Genomic DNA, 21534 nt, shown 5'->3' with positions numbered 1-21534 from the left:
ATGTGCCTTTTACCTTCCACCATGATTGTGAGGTCTTCCGAGCCATATGGAACTTTAAGTCCAATAAACCTTTTCTTTTGTAAATTGTACAGTATCACATATGTCTTTATCTGCAGCATGAAAAGGGACTAATACAGTAAATTAATACCAGTAAAGTGGGGCACTGCTGAAAAGATACCCAAAAATGTGGAGGTGACTTTGGAACTGGGTAACAGGCAGAAGTTAGAACAGTTTGGATGACTCAGAAAAAGACAGTTTGGGAAAGTGGGAAAAAGTTTCCCACTTGACTCCTTAAAGAGAGGGGCCCTTATTACTTTTTCAATATCTTTAACCAATTCAATAAACAAGGATTAAAGAAAATTAGTCAAACAAATTTTGTCTAAAGGAGGATAACACCCTATAGGCAAAATCATTGCGCTGAGTACCTGTCAAGAACTCTAAAGGGTCAGATTTTACCCTATTTATAAGCCAATATGGTAGCCTAACACTGCTGTATAGATGCTAGCAGAAGACATGAGACTCCTATGTGAGAGAGAGAAGCCTTTATTGCTCCCAGCATAGCAAGTGGCATGAGCAGCATATATGTGTCAGTTCCTCTTACTCCCTGAAATCCCATGGGGGCAATATTGATGGGCCCACATGGATGCATAAACATGCAATATTATCACATTATAGGAAAGGAACCTGAGCTGAGGGAACCCAAATATTTTATCATAGTAAGCATGCCTGCTTTTTGTTCTAAGGGAGACATTATCTTTATTTTATTGGACTTTAAGCATGACTGTCTTCTGCTTTGGAGAGAAACACTATCTAATTCGTCCAAGGATGCAAGCAAATCTGCCCTTTGCTTTGGTTTGCTTTTTGTTTTATTTGTTTGTTTTTAAAGACAGTATCTTGCTTTTTCGTCCAGGCTGGAGTGCAGTGGTGCAATCACAGCTCACTGCAGCCTTGCCCTCCCAGGCTAAAGCAGTCCTATTACCTAAGCCTCCTAAGTAGCTGGGACTACAAGCGTGAACCACCATGCTTGCATTTTTTTTTTTTTTAGAGCCTGGGTCTTGGCCAGGAGCAGTGGCTCACACCTGTAATCCCAACACTTTGAGAGGCTGAGGAGGGTAGATTGCTTAGGTCTAAGAGTACAAGACCAGCCTGGGAAACATGGCAAAACCCCATTTCTACAAAAAATTCAAAAAATTATCCAGGTGCGGTGACATGGACCTGTAGTCCCAGTTACTTGGAAACCTGAGGCAGGAGGATCACCTGAGCCTAGGGAGGTTGAGGCTGTGATGAGGTGACTGTGCCACTGCTCTCCAGCCTGGGTGACAGAGTAAGACCTTGTCTCAAAAAAAAAAAAAAAAACTAGATAGGGCCTTGCTATGTTGTTGCCCAGGCTGGTCTCAAACTCCTGGGCTCAAGTGATCCTCCTGCCCTGGCCTCCCAAAGTGTTGGAATTACAGGTATAAGCCACTGCATCCAGCTTGTACTTTGTTTTGAAGGGAAACAGTATGTTTATCTTGCAAAGCTGGTCACTGTACTAATATCCTTGAAAATACAGTTCAGAATACAGGCAGTTAGTGCCTCACTTGTAAGACGTGCAGAAACGTGAAGCCATAGTGAATTGTCTTTGAATAGTAGCATTCTTTTTCCAGCAGGCGTTAGAAGTTGCAGCCTAATCACAGAAAACATAAAAGGTAAAATATTTAAATATCTTTATATCAAATTATCTGTGGTTCTACACTTCCAGAGTCTGTGACAGAGGCAAGCACATTCTGATCCTCACCTTCCAAGCCTCATTGTCCATATTTTCCAGGGAGCATCCTGACTTGACTCACAGTCTTTATCATTCATTTGACAAAATTCCATTAAACATTAACTATAAATTAAGCACGAGATGTTAGGGTAGATCAAAAGCTCAACCAGACACCAATGCTAGGTAGTATCAATTCTTATTCCATTCCGACACCAAGTAATACGTGCTTAGATAGTAACACTTTAGTGAAAAAAATGCAAAAATAATCATCTCCATTTAGTTCTACTAAAATTGTAGTTCCTATAATATAAAGGTCTTGTGGCCGGACCAATACAGAATCATCCTTGGGGTATATCTCAAAGTTCACAGAAGTCTTACTAACTAAAAAAGAGGGGGAGATGAGCACTAGACTGGATATGAACTGCATTTCTGAATCTACTACTACCTACAAAATAGTGCCAAAATCACTTAATTCCTCACTATTTCAGGGCTACCTGTAATGACTAAGTATTCTGCAACAACCTAAAATCCCTAGAAGAAATAATCAATAGAAATAAAGAGAAAATTGTCCACATGTACATAATGATAGGTAATGTTCTTAAAGATAGAAAATAAAATGATGGAAATTAGACCATTATATTTATTTCTTGTAACATAAAATATATATACCAGAAATACGTCTTCAAGAGATTGCATAAAATAAACCAACTCAGATACTTATTTCCTAACATGAAAATGAAAAAATTAAGTTTTCTCTGCTCTTTGGTAACTATTATTACTCAAATTTGAGCACAGTTACAGTATGTAAAATCTGATTAATATGTTCTCAAATGTTAGCAATTCCTTACCTATTTTTCCATCTAAAAGAACTGAAATAAAGACTAGAAATAAAAAGCAGCAAGAAAACAGAAGGCACCACAGCTGTCTGTCAATGCAAGGATGGAAAGTGTCTTTGAAGTATTAAAGACTGATATTGGATGAAGCCTGATGGGAAATGACAACCCCATGGCTCCAGCATCTGCTTCAACAGATGCCTTCTGCAAAGACAGGTGATTTCTTGATTCAGTCTTCCCTAGAAGGGTGATGTGCAGGACAAAATAATATTGAGATATAGTTGAATGAGTAAGATGTATGGATTGCAGAATTTCTAAGCTACTCTATGATGAATTAAAATATTAACTGTAAGTTCAGTGGAGAGAAAAAAACAACTTGTAAAGTAGCCATTGGAAAAAATGAAGAAAAAAATGCTTCAAAGTTAACAATTATGAGAAATAATAACAAGCAGATCTCACTGACCTGAAGTAACTAATAATGAAAGGCTCATTTTGAGCACAGGCACTTTGAGAGGCAAAGGTGCAAACTAAAACAGATATTGCAAGGGGAAACCACAGCTGCTAACCAGAGGGCGGATAGGTGCCTGCTCAGTGAGGAAAGAACTGTGAGACTTGCAACAATTAAGCCAAATGGAAACACAAGACTTTATTTAAAAGAAGAGGGAGGGGCAGCTCTATGCAGAGATATCTGTAGGACATTCTAGGAAGTTTTTCAGTTTCACCAAGAAATAATTACTGAATCACTGTAATGGCATTCAAACATTTAAAAAAGGTACTACACTTCAATCCTTATAAAATTTATTATAAATTTGTCATTTCAAATCAATACACTATTATTTATCAAATAAATAACTGTACTTTCAAAAGACAAATGCAATCATTTTATCATATAACTTTTACTAAAATAAAATCCAGATGGAGGAAAAAGATAAACATGAAAATGAACCTTTAAGAAAAACATTATAGTGACTAGTCACCTAATATTAGAATGGGGAAGGACTTTCAAAGTGTTAATATAAAGAAAGAATTCACACATGAAAGATTTCTACATTAAGCTACATAAAAAGAAAGAAAAACTTCAGTCTATCAAAAAGCAAAAAGATACCCACAACTCATAGATAAAACCTGGGCCAAGGACATAAACAGTTTCAAAAATGAAAACTGCCGATGATCAAGACACATATGAAAATATTTTCAACCTCACTGCAATCAAAATAAATGTAAAAATTATGATAACATAATGCAGCCAGGTGCAGTGGCTCATTTCTGTATTCTTAGCACTTTGGGAGGTCGACGTCAGAGGATCACTTGAGGTCAGGAGTTCAAGACCAGCCTGGCCAACATGATAAAACCCCATTTCTACTAAAAATTTAAAAATTAGCCAAGTGAGGTGGTATGCGCTTGTAGTCCCAGATACTCAGGAGACTGAGGAAAGAGAATCGCTTGAACCCAGGAGGCAGAGGTTGCAGTGAGCCAAGATCGCGCTACTGAACTCTAGCCTGGGTGACATGGACGACAGAGCAAGACCCCATCTCAAAAAAAAAAAAAAAAAAAAAAAAAAAAAAAAAAAAAAAACAAAAAACACCATAATTCATTCATCAAATTTAAAGGTTTTTTGGTGTTGGCAAGGCTATTTTGAATTAGACACTTCTATCACCATTGGTGGGAATACAAAATGAGGTAACGTTTCTGGAGTACAGTTTGGCAAAGTGAATCAAGGTCCTCAACACTGTTCATAATCATTGATCTAACAATTCAATTTCTAGCAATTTTCAATTGAAATCCAATAGAGATATGTAAAAAATATGCATACTTCAGGATTATTTAAAATAGTAAAAAATTAGAAACAACTTAAATGTCCAACAATAACATAAAGGCTAAACAAATTTTTATATCCTTAACATGGAATATCCTGTAGCCTTTAAAAATCATATTATAGGCTCGATTCCTTAGTATGGAAAAATGCTCACAGTATAATAACTAGGGCATTTAAAATATAAAAATATATAAACTAAATTCATCATTCATCTCCTTTAAAAATGTATATTTTATACACTCCTACATAAATGTATAAAGAGCTATAAGTCTGTGCAAGGGGATGAGGGCTGGAAATACAAAGGAAATTTACCAAAATATTAACGTTTATTCAGGGTTGCTAGAATGAGAAGTAATTTGTATTTTCTTCCCTATGCATGTATTTTCCAAATTTGCTACAATAAGCAAGCACCACTTTTGTTATAAGAAAAACATGACAGTACACTATTTTAAATACATGAACAGACATTTTTCAAAAGAAGACATACAAATGGCCAAAAAGCATATGAAAAAATGCTCAACATCACTAAGCATCAGAGAAATGCAAATTAAAACAGACAAAATTTTGAGACGGACAATGTACCACCCTATACCAGTCAGAATGGCTATTACTAAAGAGTCAGAAAATAACAGTTGGTGAGGATGCAAAGAAAAGTGAGTATTTATGTATTGTTAGTTGGAATGTAAATTAGTACAACCCCTGGGGAAAACAGTATGAAAATTTCTCAAAGAACTAAAAATAGAACTACCATTCCATCTGGCAATCCCACTACCAGGTATCCACCCAAAAGAAAAGAAATCATTATATTAAAAAGATACCTGCACTTATGTATGTTTATTGCAGCACTATACACAATAGCAAAGATAAGGAATCAAGCTAAGTGTCCATCAATGGATGACTTGGTTAAAAACTAGCCCAGCCAACATGGTGAAATCCCATCTCTACTAAAAAAGTACAAAAATTAGTTGGACATGGTGGCAGGCGCCTGTAATCTAAGCTACTTAGGAAGCTGGGGCAGGAGAATTGCTTGACCCCAGGAGGCAAAGGTTGCAGTGAGCTGAGACCATGCCACTATACTCCAGCCTGAGCAACAGAGTGAGGCTCCATCTCAAAAAAAAAACAACAAATGTGGCATATATGCATATACATACATATGTGGGTATACACACACACATACACACATACCATGAAATGCTACTCAGCCATAAAAAATAATAAAATCATGTCTTCTTTTGTTTTGAGACAAGGTCGCACTCTGTCACTGAGGCTGGAGTGCAGTGGCATGATAATAGCTCACTGTAGCCTCTATCTTCTGGGCGTAAGCAATCCTCCTGCCTCAGCCTCCCAAAGGGCTGGGATTACAGGTATGTGGCACCACGCCTAGCTAATTTTTTTTTTTTATTTTTAATAGAGACAATGTCTTGCTATGTTGCCTAGGCTGGTTCTAAACTCCTGAGCTCAAGGGATCCTCTTGACTCAGCCTCCCAAACCGTTGGGGTTACAGGCATGAGCCACTGCACCAAGCCAAAATCATGTCTTTTGCAGCAACATGAATAGAACTAGAGGCATTATCTTTGAAATAACTCATAAACAGAAAGTCAAATACCACATGTTCTCACTTATAAGTGGCAGCTAAATAATGTGTGCATATGGACATAGACAGTGGAATAATAGACACTGGAAACTCAGAAACGTAGGAGGGTAGGAGGGAGTTGAGGGGTGAGAAATTACCTAATGGGCACAATGTACACTATTCAAGTGGTTACACTAATAGCCCAGACATCATTACCATGCAGTATATCCATGTAACCAAACTGCACTTATACCCTCAAACCCATAAAAATATTGTTTTATTATACTTTAAGTTCCAGGACACATGTGCAGAACATGCAGGTTTGTTACATAGGTATACATGTGCCAGGGTGGTTTGCTGAACCCATCAACCTGCCATTCACATTAGGTATTTCTCCTAATGCTATCCCTCCTCAGCCCTACAACCCCCAACAGGCCCCAGTGTGTGCTGTTCCCCTCCCTGTGTCCATGTGTTCTCATTGTTCAACTCCCGCTTATGAGTGAGAACATGCAGTGTTTTGTTTTCTGTTCCTGTGTTAGTTTGCTGAAAATCATGATTTCTAGCTTCATCCATGTCCCTGCAAAGGAAATGAACTTATCCTTTTTTATGTCTGTATAGTACTCCATGGTGTATATGTGCCACATTTTCTATCACTGACGGACATTTGGATTGGTTACAAGTCTTTGCTATTGTGAACAGTGCTGCAATAAACATACGTGTGCATGTGTCTTTATAGTAGAATGATTTATAATCCTTAGGGAATATAGCCAGTAATAGGATTGCTGGGTCAAATGGTATTTCTGGTTCTAGATCCTTGAGGAATTGCCACACTGTCTTCCACAATGGTTGAACTAATTTACACTCCCACCAACAGTGTCAAAGCATTCCGATTTCTCCACATCCTCTCCAGCATTTGTTGTTTCCAGACTTATTAATGATCGCCATTCTAAGTGGCATTACATGGTTATCTCATTATGGTTTCGATTTGCATTTCTCTAATGATCAGTGATGATGAGCTTTTTTTCTTATGTTTCCTTGCCACACACATGTCCTCTTTTGAGAAGTGTCTGTTCATATCCTTCGTCTAGTTTTTTATGGGGTTGCAGTGAGCCAAGATTGGACCACTGCACTCCAGCCTGAGCAACAGAGGGAAACCCTGTCTCAAAAAATTAACAAGTAAATGAATTAATTGATTAACTCAACAAAATCATGCTTTCATGTAACTTATTTTTTAAAGCAAAAAAGAAAAAAACCTAACATCTGAATTGTTATGATTAGTCTGACTAATGAAGTAAGCAATGGCAAAACATGTATCTTGCTTTCTTTGCTTTGTGCAAGGAAAGAATTCAAGATGGAATTTTGTCCAATTCTTTGTTCAAAATGCCAAGAACCTGGACACCCTCCACTGGTAACAGTTTGACTTTGATCTTTCTGCCTAGGTCAAGGTCAACCAGCCACTGAAAATCAAGTAGATCTGTGTATGCAATACATATTTTATTTGCATGTTAATATACCTTCGTACCTTTCTACTGCATGAGAAAGGAAAGTCTAATATAATATGAGAAAGGTCTGCATCGAACTGACTCTCCAGGACAACTTAAGCAGGCTTCAGACTGCAAAACAAAAGTAGTCTTTGAGAAGATAGGGAGGAAAAAACCAACTGCAAGCCACTGTACTAAATAAAACTAATTGCTTTATCTTTGATTTATCCAGATTAAGACTAATTTTACAGCTGCATGCTGAACTCCCTAAAACAATACTGTATTTAGAGAGCAAGGACCATCCTTACTTGAGCTATTTAATAGCAAAGTATTGAACATTGGATCCTGAAATTAAAAGCAATTTACAGTAAATTGACCAAATAAAAAGTAATGACACATTCCTCAAACTGGTCCCCCCCAAAAAAAATCCCATTTGTTTACATTAAATGGTCAAGCAGAGTGGCAGCTGCCAGTAAGACCAAATGGATTCAGACAGTTTATTACTAACACAGACAGAGAAAGCATGATCAGCATGGTGTAAGTCCTCCATGTCCCTAATCCTACAGGACAAACCCAAACCTGAGGGACTAAATGAAAGACAACACCACAGTGGGTTGCTCTGTTCTTGAGGAGTCAACTCTAGACTGCAGCTATGTCATTTTATAGTCACAACAGTGCCTGAAGGAAAGTCTCATGCCTCACCAGAATAAAACTAGGAGATAATAAGCTGCCTTGAGGCAGCCTCCTACAAGACAGACAGGTGGATAAGAAATGGTCTTGTGACAGCTCCTCACAAATCTATCTTACCACATACCAAAAAGGATCACAGAGTATTCCCCCAAGACTTGAGACAGATTGTGGTAGAACCTTGCCTATGTGGCCTATGGGGGAACATGCAAGATCACCAAGGCACCATGGCAGAGCAATTCTCCTACACGCAAATAGTATAGAAAGTCAGTATATAAAATTGTCACACTATTTCCCATAATTTAAAGTTCAAATATTAGACAAGCATCTATTATAAGCTATTGCAGAGAGTCATATCATTGAACCAAACACTATCAAGAATCTATATATAGAATGCATTATCTGTCTTAAGGAAGTTTAAATTTCTCTAAGGAGAAGGCAATGTAAAACCAAGAGCACAATTGCACCTAGTTGTTTATTCATATTAAACAGTAACTTAAACATCTAATGATAGAGAAATGGTTAAATAAATTATGGTGCCTCCATATATTTTTCTTCATTGGAACAGTGGCATAAGGAAAATGTTCTGAAAGAACAATATAGAAGAAGAGTACACAATAGACTATGATGGATAGATGTTTCAGGCAATAACATTATATTGATAAATATGAGAAAATTTAGTCATTCATTAGGTGATGAGGCTTTTTGCAAGAGAAGAAACAGTGAATACAGAGAGTTGTTCTGAGTGCCTTTAACCTCTGATCCTGCTAAGGATGATAAACTTCGTAATTGAAAGGTAGCAGATCTTGGGATCTTAACTTTGCCTGTGGCAAATAGGGGCGAGCAGACAGTAAGAGGACAAAGTAAGACCAAGACATGCTAAAACACAATTTTAAATAATTTAGGGCTATACTACTGAGAAAACTCCTAAACCTAACCATCAAATGTCCATTTATCTCTCAATTTTTCTTGGACTTCATCTACAAATATGATTTTCAAAATAGAATTTGTTAAAGGAACATATTAATCCTTAAAACATTTTGTAATTTAGTATTTTCAATGTCAAACTTATTTAACATCATAAACAGTACTTTTAAATCAATTTTAATGAATAGCTACTATATGTATTTTTAAACAGCCAGCTACTCTTAAATAAAAAGATATCTAGTGGTATAGTATAAGAATATATAAAAACTATAGCAAATTTCCAAACTGTTAATGTTTAATACTCGTATCTCTGCTTATGAAGCAATAACAAGCTATTTCTTTTTCCTTTCCAATTTTTTTTTATTTTTAAAAATAGGACAATAAAAACAAAAATCAGGGAAACAATGAAAGGTTCAAATGTATACCCTGGAAAACAGGGTATATATTTTTGAAGTAGTGGAAAACACAAAAAGCAGAGACAAATTGTGCAGGGACCCAAAAAGGCACCCATGGCAAGAAGCATACTTAATTGAACAAAACATGCTAAACAACTACTATGTACCACATACTGTACTACTAGCTATTGGAGTGGTATCACAGTCACTATACTCAAATAACTCTAAATCCAATAAAAAGAGAAGTGCAAACAAATAACCCATATTTCTTTAACTCAACAATGCATATTTTCTTCTAATGCTAACATTTCTGAAATCTGTGCATGCATTTACTGTAGTGCTGTTTCTTTGTCAGCAAAGTTATTAAATTGATGGTGCATGCTAGGGTGAAGAAAATACATTCACTGCAAAACTAAATCACAGTGACTAGAATAGAGGTATAGAGTAACCACTGTGTTTAGAAGATGAGGGGAAAGGGGAAAAAGATAAAGGCCTTATGTGGGATACAAAGAATCAATAGGAGTTCAAGAGGTGGAAAGCAGAAAAAGAATATTAACAAAAGAAAAAACCCTGAGGCATGGAATAGCATGATACTTTCAATAAGCAACACATATTATAGTTTGGTAAACTGGAATATAGAGGTCCAAGGCAGTATGAGACTAAACTGAAGTGCGGGTAGGTCAGGAATGCAGAGTGGGTTCATCTTATATTCAAAAACTGAGCAATATTATATACCATATTAATACAATAAAGGGCCAAGCGTGGTGGCTCACACCTGTAATCCCAGCACTTTGAGAGGCTGAGGCTGGTGGATCATGAGGTCAGGAGTTCAAGACCAGCCTGGCCAAGATGGTGAAACCCCCTCTCTACTAAAAATACAAAAATTAGCCGGGTGCAGTGGCAAGCACCTGTAATCCCAGCTCCTCGGGAGGCTGAGACAGGAGAATCACTTGAACCTGGGCGGCGGAGGTTGCAGTGAGCTGAGATCATGCCACTGCACTCCAGCCTGGGCAACAGAGTGAGACTCTGTCCCCCTCAAAAAAAAAAAAAAAAAAAAAACCAAAAAAAATAAAATAAAGGACAAAAACCATATGATTCACTCAATAGAACAGAAAAAGCCTTTGACAAAATCCAACACCCCTTTATGATAAAAAACATTTGAAAAGCCAGGTATGAAAGGGAATTTCTTCCACCTGATAAAGATCATTTACCAAAAAAAAAAACAGAGCTAACATTATATTTTATGGTGAAAGACTGAATGTATTCCCCCAAGTTCAAGAACAAAACAAGAATGTCCACTTTCACACCATCTGCTTAACATTATTGAAACTAGAAGTTCCAAAAAGAACAATTGGGCAAGAAACAGAAATAAAGGGCTTCAGATTTGAAAAAAAGTGAAAATATCTCTATTTGCAGATGACCTGACATAGAAAATCCTAATGAATCCATTTTAAAAACTACTAGAATATACAAGTTCAGCAAGGTTGAAGGATAAATGATCACTTATAAAAATCAATTGTATTTCTACATACTAGCAATGAACAATCCAAAAACTAATTTTTTTAAATTTCAATTACAATAGCATCAAAAATAGTTAGGAAAACTATAAAACAATGTTGAAAGAAATTAAAGAAGATATAAGTAGGTGAAAAGACATCCCCTATTCATGGATTGGACAACTTAATAGTGGTAAGATGACAAAATTCCCCCAAATTAATGATTCATACAATCCTTTTCAAAATCCCAATTTGCATTCTACATTTTCCAAAAAAAAAAAAAAAATTGAGTAGCTGATCCTGAAATTCATATTGAAATGCAAGGGTGCCAGAATAGCCCCAAAAATCTTGAAAAACATGTTGCAAGATTCACATTTCCCAATTACAAAACTTACTACACAGCTACAATAATGAATACAGTGTGGTATTGAGTTAAGAACAGAAATACAGATCAATGAAATACAATTGAGAGTCCAGAAATAAGCCTTTACGTTTATGGTCAACTGATTTTAAACAAGAGTGACAAGGCAATTGGATGAAGAAAAAATGATCCTTTCAAAAAATGGTGCTAGGACAACTGGACATCCACATGTCAAAGAATGAAGTCGGACCCGGATCTTACATGACACACAAAAATCAACTTAAATAAGCAGTAAAGCTAAATGTAAAAAATGAAAGAGCTAAAACTATAAAACTCAGAATACGTAAAGGTATGACCATGAGTTAGGCAATGCTTCCTTAGACATGACACAAAAAGCACAAGCAACATAAAAAAAAAAAATAGATAAAATGGGTGATATCAAAATGTTTTAATTTTGTGTTTCAAAGTAGATGAACCAATAGAATAGGAAAGAAGTATTTGTAAACCATATATCTGATATATTGAATACAGATTTTTTTTTAAAAAAAAAGTATCTGAAAAAAGATAACCCATATGTAAAAACATGAACATGGAACTCTGCCTCACACTATATATAAAAATTGAATCCATATGATTCAATTTTTAATATCATTTTGGTTCTTAAACTTTAATACCAAAAACAAAACTAAAACTCTTAGTAAAAAACATTGATGAATATATTTTACATATTCTTAAACAGGACACAAAAATCACTGACTATAAAATTCAAGACTGATAAATTTGGGTGTATTAAAATTTATAAATTTGTCCATCAAAACACCCCTCAAAAAGCAAAAAGGCAAGTTATAAACAAGAAGGCATTCAAAATATACAAAACAGGCAAATGATGTAAAAGGAGTATTTTTTAAACTCAAAGAATTCTATATATATATTTTAAAAAAGGACAACCAACCAAAAGAAAATGGGCAAAAATAAATGAAAAGTTATTTCACAGTACAGGAAAGACACATGACCAACAGAAGTCTGTAGAAAGGTTACCACCACTGGTGATCAGGGAAATGTAAATCAAGAAAGAATTCATCAAAATACCATTTTAAACACACTTGGCCAAAATTTTTAAATCTGACAATACTGTTTTGGAGGGCACACAGATTCATAGGATCTCCTATACATGTCAATGGAAACAGAAATTATAAACCAGTTTGAACACTGGCATACCATATAACCCAGCAATTCCATTTCCAAGTATATACACAAGAGAAATCTTTTCACAAGTACAAGAGACATGTATAATAATGTTGATAGTAGTGCTATTCCCAAGAGAAAAAGGGGGAACGTTGTGGGGGGATGAAAATGGCTATCAGTGAGAAAGGGAATAAATAAAGGGTGGTATAGTCACATGATGAAAGATAACAGCCATTCAAAATAATGAACCACAGTTTTAAACAATTTGGATGAATCTTAGCAACTTAATTTTAACTAATAAAATACAAAAATTACCACAGTTAAATAAAGCATAGTGTATATATTAGTTTTTTTAATGTTCGAAACAAGGAATAAGGAAATAAGATTCTGAAATATACTGTTTGAAAACTGGCTACTGGTGTTTTAGTAACATGTGACAATCAGAATTGCACATTGGAAAGAATGGTTTAGCTACAGTGTAAAGGGCTAACTAATTGAAATTGAAGAAAACTTGAGGCAGAGAGATAATTTAGGAAACTATTGACAGGTCCAGTTAAAGGTGAGGAATTGAGGAGAATCTGAAGAATGACATTGAGAATACATAGGAAGGAAACTGATTGGAAAGCTATTCAAAGAGTTACGTCCAACAGGCCTTAGTCCCTCACTAGATATAGAAGGTGAGGGAAAGGGAAGACTGGAGAATAACTCTCAAACCTTAGACCTGGGTGACAAGGGGGCCTAGAGCGAATAACAAGAGTTCATTATTTGACAAGCTGAGTCTGAGGAGACTCTGAGATATCAGTATTCATGTAGTTTCCTCCATCTAAGCGTAACTATGAAATCTGAGGCCTCCTCTTTAAAGGCCAATCCTCCAACTTCTGTATAAAGCCCACCTCTGCTGTTCCAACAACCCAATCAAATGTCATCTCTCCTTCTTTGAACCTATGCTTCACTTTCCATTTATCTTACTCTAACCCAGGGTTTCTCAACCTTGGCACCATGGGCATTTAGACAAGGTAAGTAAGTCTTTGTTGTATGGGGCTGTGCTTTTCCCTGTAGGATGCTTGGCAGCATCCTTTGCCTCTACCCACTAGATGTCAGTAGCAACCCCCAAATTGTGATAATAAAAAATGTCTTCAGCCAGGCGTAGTGGTGTGGGCCTATAGTCCAAGCTACGCATCAGGCTGAGGCAAGAGATCACTTGAGCCCCAGAGTTAGAGTCTGTGAACAGTTACTATATCTCAGCCCAGGCAACATAGCGCGAGACTTGTCTCTTAAAAAAAAAAAAATGCTCCAGATACTACCAAATATCCGCTGGAGGAAACCTCTCCAACCCTACCCTTCTCCGAATTGAAAACTACTGATCTAGGATATAATAAGTATATGAGTTCTTATTTTAAACCATTATGAAATCATTAACTCACTGAAAACTGCAACTTTGCAACCTTTACAAAATATCAGTATGACAAATCTATTTTTACATACTCATTAAGGCAGTTTAAGGACACAGTTATCTATGTTTAATTTACTATTTCTAATTCACAAATACCTTTCAATGTAATTATTTTCCATTGACATAGACATCCCCAACCAATTACCTCAAAGTACTAAGGATTTACATATTGCAATTATTTTTTTAAGAAGTAAAAAACTCTAGACTACGCATACTAGATTCTCTTAGGAACATAATCATTAACAAAAAGTCATTTGAGTGAAATCCAAATTCGCAAATGTTCTACAATTGGTTAGTCTCCATATGGTTCAAAGAAAAGTTTATGTCACAGTTATCTTATGTCCATCTCTTGTCACCTTGAATCTCTAATATTCTACTGAGACAAGTAATTAATTTAAAAATAAAGTGACAACATTATCACAAATTATAAAAGACTACACAGAATCAAGTGACCATGAAAAGGAAAGAACTTACTTTCTTATTTGGAAAAAACTTTTCCTTAAAAAATTGGATATAAAAAAATACATTAGAAAGTATCCACTGTTGAATTATGCATTACAGTCCATTGACGGGTATACTGTTAATGGAATGTTATCAATTTACATGAAACAAGAGAAATGTAAAGATTAAAAATTACAGTTTGATCTTTAGCAGATTGAATGCACTAGTTGAAAGTGAGGGTAAACATAAATTTATGTTGCTATTAAACTGGCTTACACAGTTTTCTTTTATTACATTAAATGGTTCCCTGGCATGTAAGGTATTTTTTTCTATAAAAGAGAAGCAGACAACCCTTTCTGAAATTTTCCAGATAACTGATTATAAGAGTATTACAATGTTTTAAGAAGTACCCAAATTCACCGAAAGTGTAGAGAAAAAGAGAAAACTAAAAGATTTCCCTTTCTAGGTCATGATGATAACCAGTCTCTGCAGAATCGGGAGGTGGGGATCATGCAGTTAAGGCATCTCACAGAGTGGGCTGCTAGGTTGGGCTGGAAGAAAAACTGCCTCTTCTGCAAAGTTTCACTGTGTGCCTTGGAACTTAAACAAATGCCACCTCCCAGTAAATCAATTTTGTAAGTCTTCAATTATTTTTATTTGTAGTAAATGTCCCCAGAAATACTTCTTATGTTCTCAGTGAGGTTCTGGACCTTGTCTACATTTATGCCAAATAAATGCATCAGAATTTATATCACAAATAATCTAAATTGAAATATTATATTTAAAACTTAAGCAAAAATATTCCACTAACCTCAATTTTAAAACATCCCAATCAACCACTTCTGTTCTTATACCTGTCATGCAACAAATACCTAACCTAACTTTTCAGGAAGCTTTCTCAAACTAAATTAATCCCTCCAAAATTAAGCCTTATGCCACAGCTCCATATCTCTTATTTGTACAGTGTATTGAAGTATATTATTTTGGATACTGTTATATATTATAATGAAATTATTTTCTAATGGTTATATTACTGTACACACTTGACTATTTTATAAACCCTTTAAGAACAAAAACCATGTCTCTTTCTATTAGCCATAATCATGTTTCCAAAGTTGGAAGTTCAATAAATGCTTGCTTAATGAATCTATTCTATAACCATAAGAAAGAAAGGCATGATAGCTATGCAAATACACACAAAACAAAACACAAGATACCACAAATAAAAATGATATAACCTATGAAGTTAAATAAGCATTGAATTTTCAGAATAAATAACCTATTTATTGGCACGGTGTTTAATAACAGCTTTTTTTAAAAGAGAGAATGTGTCATAGTGGAAATAACACTAGGATAACTCTGGAGTTCAAAAGCCTAGGCTCTGACCCACACACTCTGCCAGACTTACCATTTAACTTTGGACAAATCACTTAACCTCTCTCAATCTCAAGGAGCAATTACCATGTACTCTGCCAAGCTTACAGGGTTATTATTAGAATACAATAGGATAATATATATGAAAATATATATGAAAGTACTTAGAAATTTATAGAGTTATGTAATTGGTATTATCTTAATGATGAATATACCCTTCAATTAAAGATAACATTTTATTTTAAATGAAAGAAATTAAGGGATAACTATTTATGCTGTAGAACTTATCACTGAATAAATCACTACAAGGTTCAGTAATTCAGATTCAATCTATAGCAACTAAAATATGAGTCAACTGTCAAAAATGTGCTTCACAGTTGATTTTTCAAGAAGATATTTATTACACAAAATAAGGCAGATATTTGAATAAGGCCACAAAATCACAATCATGAGCTCATTCCACTAAATGCATTGAGGACCTTCACCTAATAAAACCAAATGCTGTGTTTATCTGGCTCCATTTTACAACCTGATACAATGCACCATGTCCTACAGTTGAAAAGGTGAACCCGCACATGTAGGAAATACTAGAGTTGACTCCTGGTTTACAGGAAAACACGTGATAATCCAGGACACGGCACAGTCTGATGTAAGAATTCCTAAATCTGTTTCACAGACCTACTGATCATGTACATAAACAGGTATAAAGAAGCAGAGGGAGCAGCTGCAAGTAGGCTGAAACATACCCACTTATTTGCAGCACTGGTAACAGAGTCAACTATGCAAAGTTTCAGGATTTGTTTGGGTAACCATTAAATTCACTTTCAAGTCAACAAATTATAGTGTCCTGAGCAACCAAAAAGTTCTACGCAATTTCCCTTCATCTTGTCAAATCTACCTACAGACGATCTCAGAGAAGACATTACAGCAAGAGTCAGCTACTTTATTGAAATGGGTTACCAACTTTCTGATCCCTGTTTACATGAGTGAAAATTTTAATCGAGGAGTATCTGGAAGGGAGATCTACTCAAAAAGGTCATGAATCTCCAGTCACCAATTGGAGATTCAAGTAAATTAGCAAACTCCCCCTTTTAAATGTTAATCTCCTAGAGAGGCTGCCATAAACCTGAGCTCCATTCTAATAAAGTAAAGGGAGTGAGGCTGAAGAGAGAAAGAGAAAGGAGAAAAGCATGATGGGGACAAAGGGAGGAGGCAAGTAAAGAACAGACACTAGAAATGCGGAGAGAGGTAAAAAGACACCAAAGATAAACTCTGCTAACAGCTGACTACAGTCCATTTTTCCTCATAGCAAGCCTGTTAGCAGAGAAAAGATTTTGCGGCTATATGTTTGAGGGGCACCATTTTCTTCATGTAAATTTATCAAACAATCTGAAACAATTCTTGAGTACTTAGTTCCTAGTTTTGGTTTTAACTCTCTTGACAAGTGGCTTTAAAGTTAATAACTAAACTTTTATCAATGTTCTCATTCACTCAAAGAAGAAATATTTCTTGAGTGCTTAAAAATAAACCATTGTAGGGTTTCTCAGCCCTGACTCCACATTAGAATCACCTGGGAAGTTTTTTTTTTTTTTTTTTTTTTTTCCTTAAGTTCCCTGGCCCCTGAGATTCCGATTTAATTGGTCTAGGGTGGGATCCAGGTAGGGTTAAAAAAAAAAAAAAAGTCTCCCTTGCAATTGTAATGTGCAGCCAGGGTGGAGAACCAGGCGTCTATTTCATCTTAATGCAAAAACCTTCCCCACTTTTTTTGGTATCAATTTCAATTTCTCCTCATTCAATCTTGTTTCACCCAGATTCTCACCACCTCTCGTTTAGATTAACATTAACCACTTCTTAGCTATTTTCCCTTCCTCCTGTCTCTTCCCAATGCAATAAACCATTATATGCCTGTCTAATCAGTTTGGTTTTGAAACATTATCCCACTGAGTCATTTTAAGTATAACAATATCACCAAACAGATCATTTTCACCAACTAGGGAATATATTGTATGAATATATTGTATGATTGTTTCATCAACTAGGGAATATATATATGTATGTGTGTGTATGTACATATGTATGTATAACCTCAAACACACTCTAGCTCTATTTTTCCTCAACTCCAATGTACCTGTCTTCATTTACATACAATAAATAACGGTCTCTTTACATTCAAAAATACTGCCCCTAAAATTTTCATGGCTAAATTTTGTCAAAAATTTGGCAAATTAGTCACTCAAAGATATCTAATTTAAATGAAAAAAAAAAGAGCAGCACAGATCTTGTTTCCTCTGATTTTTGAAATGTTCCCACAAGAAACACTCATGCAATTGAAGAGAAAAGTAAAATGAAGCTTATGACAAGTGAATGTTTACCATGAACAGATAGGTTTCTGCTTTGTGTTGAAGCTTACCTCAGAAAACCAACTGAAGGCTTAAAAGCCAAAGCTTGTAATTGCATCAAATGATATTCATATTTATGAGAAATATTATCAAATACAATAAATTAGAAGACTGAACAAGTATACGGCTTACACTTTGCCTTTAAAGGGGCTCTATTTCTTCTAAGAGACAGCAACGCAGAAACATAAAAAAGAAAATAAAGCCAGCACTGCCAAGTAAGTGGTAAAGACAATGAGTTCCATGGGAATTCAAAGAAGTAGGAGATTCCTGTGGACTAAGGGAGTTGGAGACAACTTCTTGGAAGAACTAGGGGTTGAGTAAAATTAAATAGATGGAGAAAAGAGGGAAATCCCAAGCATACAGGTGATCCTGTACAAAGATGAGGCAGAAATGCACAAAATATATTTAAGAGACAGAGAGTTAACCTAGTTGAAAGAGAGGATTCTATGTGGAAGCACTTTGGGGTATAAGGTTGCAACAATAAATTGGAGCCCAACAATGAAAGCTCTGAATGCCAAGCTAGGATGCTTAAACTTTGTCCTGCAGGTAATAGAAGAACCCTTTATAAGTTGTAAAAAACAAAAAGCAAAAAAAAAAAAAAAAGAAGAAGAAAAGAAAAAAAATCACTATAATGATGCAGTCTGAAACTGTTTTTCTTGAAGCCTTTGAAGAACACACAAAGTTGCATAATATCTTGCTAACAGTCATGAATATGTGAACATATTATTTTGGAAATCTGTTCAGAGTGAAGGAGTAAATACTCAAACATGCTTTACAAAATACAAAATCAGTGGTCGATTACATATTCATAGTTATTGGGATAATTCCTAAAAGAATCACTGGGTAGAAAGCTTCAATTTTAGGTTTTCCTTCTCTCCCCACCTTGTTCCAACACAAATACCTGGATTTAAGATCTAAAAACTGAATAAAACTGAAATTGTCTTGTTCTAAAAAATAACAGGTCTTTCACTACTTCTCATTATGGGTGAATTAACTTACCACATTGTTTCAAAATCACTACATCTATTAAAATAACTTTGTGCAGGATTTATTTCAGCAAAGCAGATGAAAACAGACATAAATAACACACTTAAAGATTATGAAAAGAAAAAAACGACAAAATAAAAAACCTTTAATCAAATCTAAACATGTCTAAAAAATCCAGCATTGGTTTATAAGAGACTGTGTTCCTAACAAAAAATGCCAGCCACAACAAAGACTACCAGAGAGTACATGAAGAACATTGCAATAGCCAATTTCTCATCCAAAATGATTAGCCTTTAATCTACAACTCCATAAGGAACGGAGTTAATTTTTTCTCAAAAATGTCCTTAAAATTGTTGGCTTTCTACTATAAAAAATAAGACTCTATTATAACTCAAAACAAGGATTAGCTTTCTTCTAGTAAGCAGATGTAAGTGATTGATGATTTAATTTGCCACTGCAGCAAATACTAATTTAACCACCACTACATTCTCAATAACAGGAAAATGAAAAATCTCAGTGTTTAAAGGAATACGTGACAAGAAAGAAGCCAAGATGATTAAACCAGACGGAAAAACGATGGCAGTCCTGCTGCTGTACTCTGAAAATGGATATGCCATTCTTGCAGGCACGTATGCCTTTAAGGAATATGTAGAGATTACGATTTTTATGTTTTGTTTGGTATGATTTGGTTTGGTTTTCCAGGAAAGATGGGAAGATCCAAGAGAGTGGAAAGAAGTGCATTAAGGAAGGTGTCAATACCTCCCTCCCACCCAAACTGGGGAAACTCTCTTTAACAATGATGCTCTTTCACCCCTAACATCCCACCAGTTTCCATACCTCCTTCAGGCAGCATTCCTCCCTTCCCATATTGCATGCTTTGCCCCTCACGTTCAGAAGAACTGGCTGCCCCGACTTTGTTAGTCTGGCAGCCTCCGCACACCCACCCAGACCTGCAGAGTCCAACCACGGAGCCACGCAGCCACCCACTCCCGGCACCTCCTCCTTCACAGCCAGCTTCCCCTCCCCCCGTCCTGTCACCTGCTTGGGTGGTGTCCGTCAGGTCGTAGCTGCTGCCCGGGAAGTCTCGGAGTTTCCGACCACTGAGGCTCAGGATGCCGGAGTTGCCCGCCTCCTCAAGGGCCCGGTCCAGGCTCCTCACGGTGTGCTGAGGCTGCAGGCTCCCCGGGTTCCACTGCGGCCCGTTGGGGAACGGCTGACCGAAAAGAGTCGGTACCGGGATGGGGACCACCAGGGTCCCGCCACCGCCACCGCCACCGCCTCCCCCTCCGGCCCCGCCACCTCCCGCTCCGGCCGCGCCACCGCCACCGCTACTTCCACCTCCAGCACAACCGCCGCCCCCACTGTTACCACCTCCTCCCTGACTCGCCGCCATGTTCCTGGGAGAGAGAATAGCCCCCGACAATACTGTCAGCCTGTGCCGCGAGTGTAGGATTTCTTAGGACGCATGCGCAGGCTGGGGGCGGGGGGCGGGGGGCGTGGGCGAAGTAGAGGGTGGGAAGGAACCGGGAGCGGGCTGGGAGGAGGTGTTGGATAGCGAAGAGATGATGTTTGAAAGTGCAGAACGCTTACTTTAAGAAACGTGTGATAAGAAGGAGGATGCTAAATCCCGGTTCTGTTGCTTTGGGTACCAAAAATCTTACGAAACGACACCAGGCGAACTACAGGTCATCTGGGCTGTATGTCCACAAATCTCTAAGTTGCTGCACCGTTTCCGTTCTGCAAAACAGAAACAAAATATATGAGCTAGGGATGAAAGGGATTCGTTTCAGAATATACAGAAACAGCACTTAGAAGGGCTATGGGGCAGATTATTGAGAAGCTTACTGCAAATGCCTCAGGAATCCTTTACCAGTGTTAGAGAAACATTGGGGAGTCATCTGGAGAGGAAAATGAGTGCAGTGTTGAGTTTTGAACATATATGAGTTTCTCCATAGTTTAGAATTCCAAAATAGGAAAAGATTTGTAAAATGTTTTCAACGAAGTCTCTCGTTTCAATATATGTAAGTCTCGGCCAGACTGTTGCCTTCCAAAACTTGGAAGAGTTACCCACATTCTGTTCTATCACTCTTTGAAGTTGTGCCAGGATCTCCAAAATATCTCTAGTTTTTTCTCATCGTGTCAGTATTGGCTGATGAAAATCTCTGATCATCAAACAGTCTTAAAGGTTATTTCTCGGCTGGGCGCGGTGGCTCAAGCCTGTAATCCCAGCACTTTGGGAGGCCGAGGCGGGTGGATCACGAGGTCAAGAGATCGAGACCATCCTGGTCAACATAGTGAAACCCTGTCTCTACTAAAAATACTAAAAATTAGCTGGGCATGGTGGCGTGTGCCTGTAATCCCAGCCACTCAGGAGGCTGA

At 36.7% G+C, this 21534-nt stretch overlaps 1 protein-coding gene across 11 annotated transcripts in view; it reads right to left on the bottom strand.

Annotated features, from left to right (window-relative positions):
• Positions 1-20603, bottom strand: part of LRCH2 (leucine rich repeats and calponin homology domain containing 2) — a 174185-nt gene extending 153582 nt beyond the window's left edge. For 10 of the 11 annotated variants that reach the window (XR_012515668.1, XR_012515665.1, XR_012515670.1 and 7 more), the window contains exon 1: positions 20194-20603. Coding sequence is in view for 1 of the 11 variants with exons in the window: in XM_003935833.4 (XP_003935882.1) it covers positions 20194-20548 (355 nt within the window). In the remaining 10 variants the exon portion in view is untranslated. The remainder of the gene's footprint in view (positions 1-20193) is intronic. The other variant, XR_012515674.1, reaches the window with a different exon arrangement.
• Positions 20604-21534: the final 931 nt, after the last annotated feature.

This window comes from Saimiri boliviensis, chromosome X (genome assembly GCF_048565385.1).
Source record: "Saimiri boliviensis isolate mSaiBol1 chromosome X, mSaiBol1.pri, whole genome shotgun sequence".
Taxonomy (NCBI): Eukaryota; Metazoa; Chordata; class Mammalia; order Primates; family Cebidae; genus Saimiri; species Saimiri boliviensis.
Note: the sequence above shows the minus strand (reverse complement) of the source record. Positions and strands in the feature narration are given on the sequence as shown.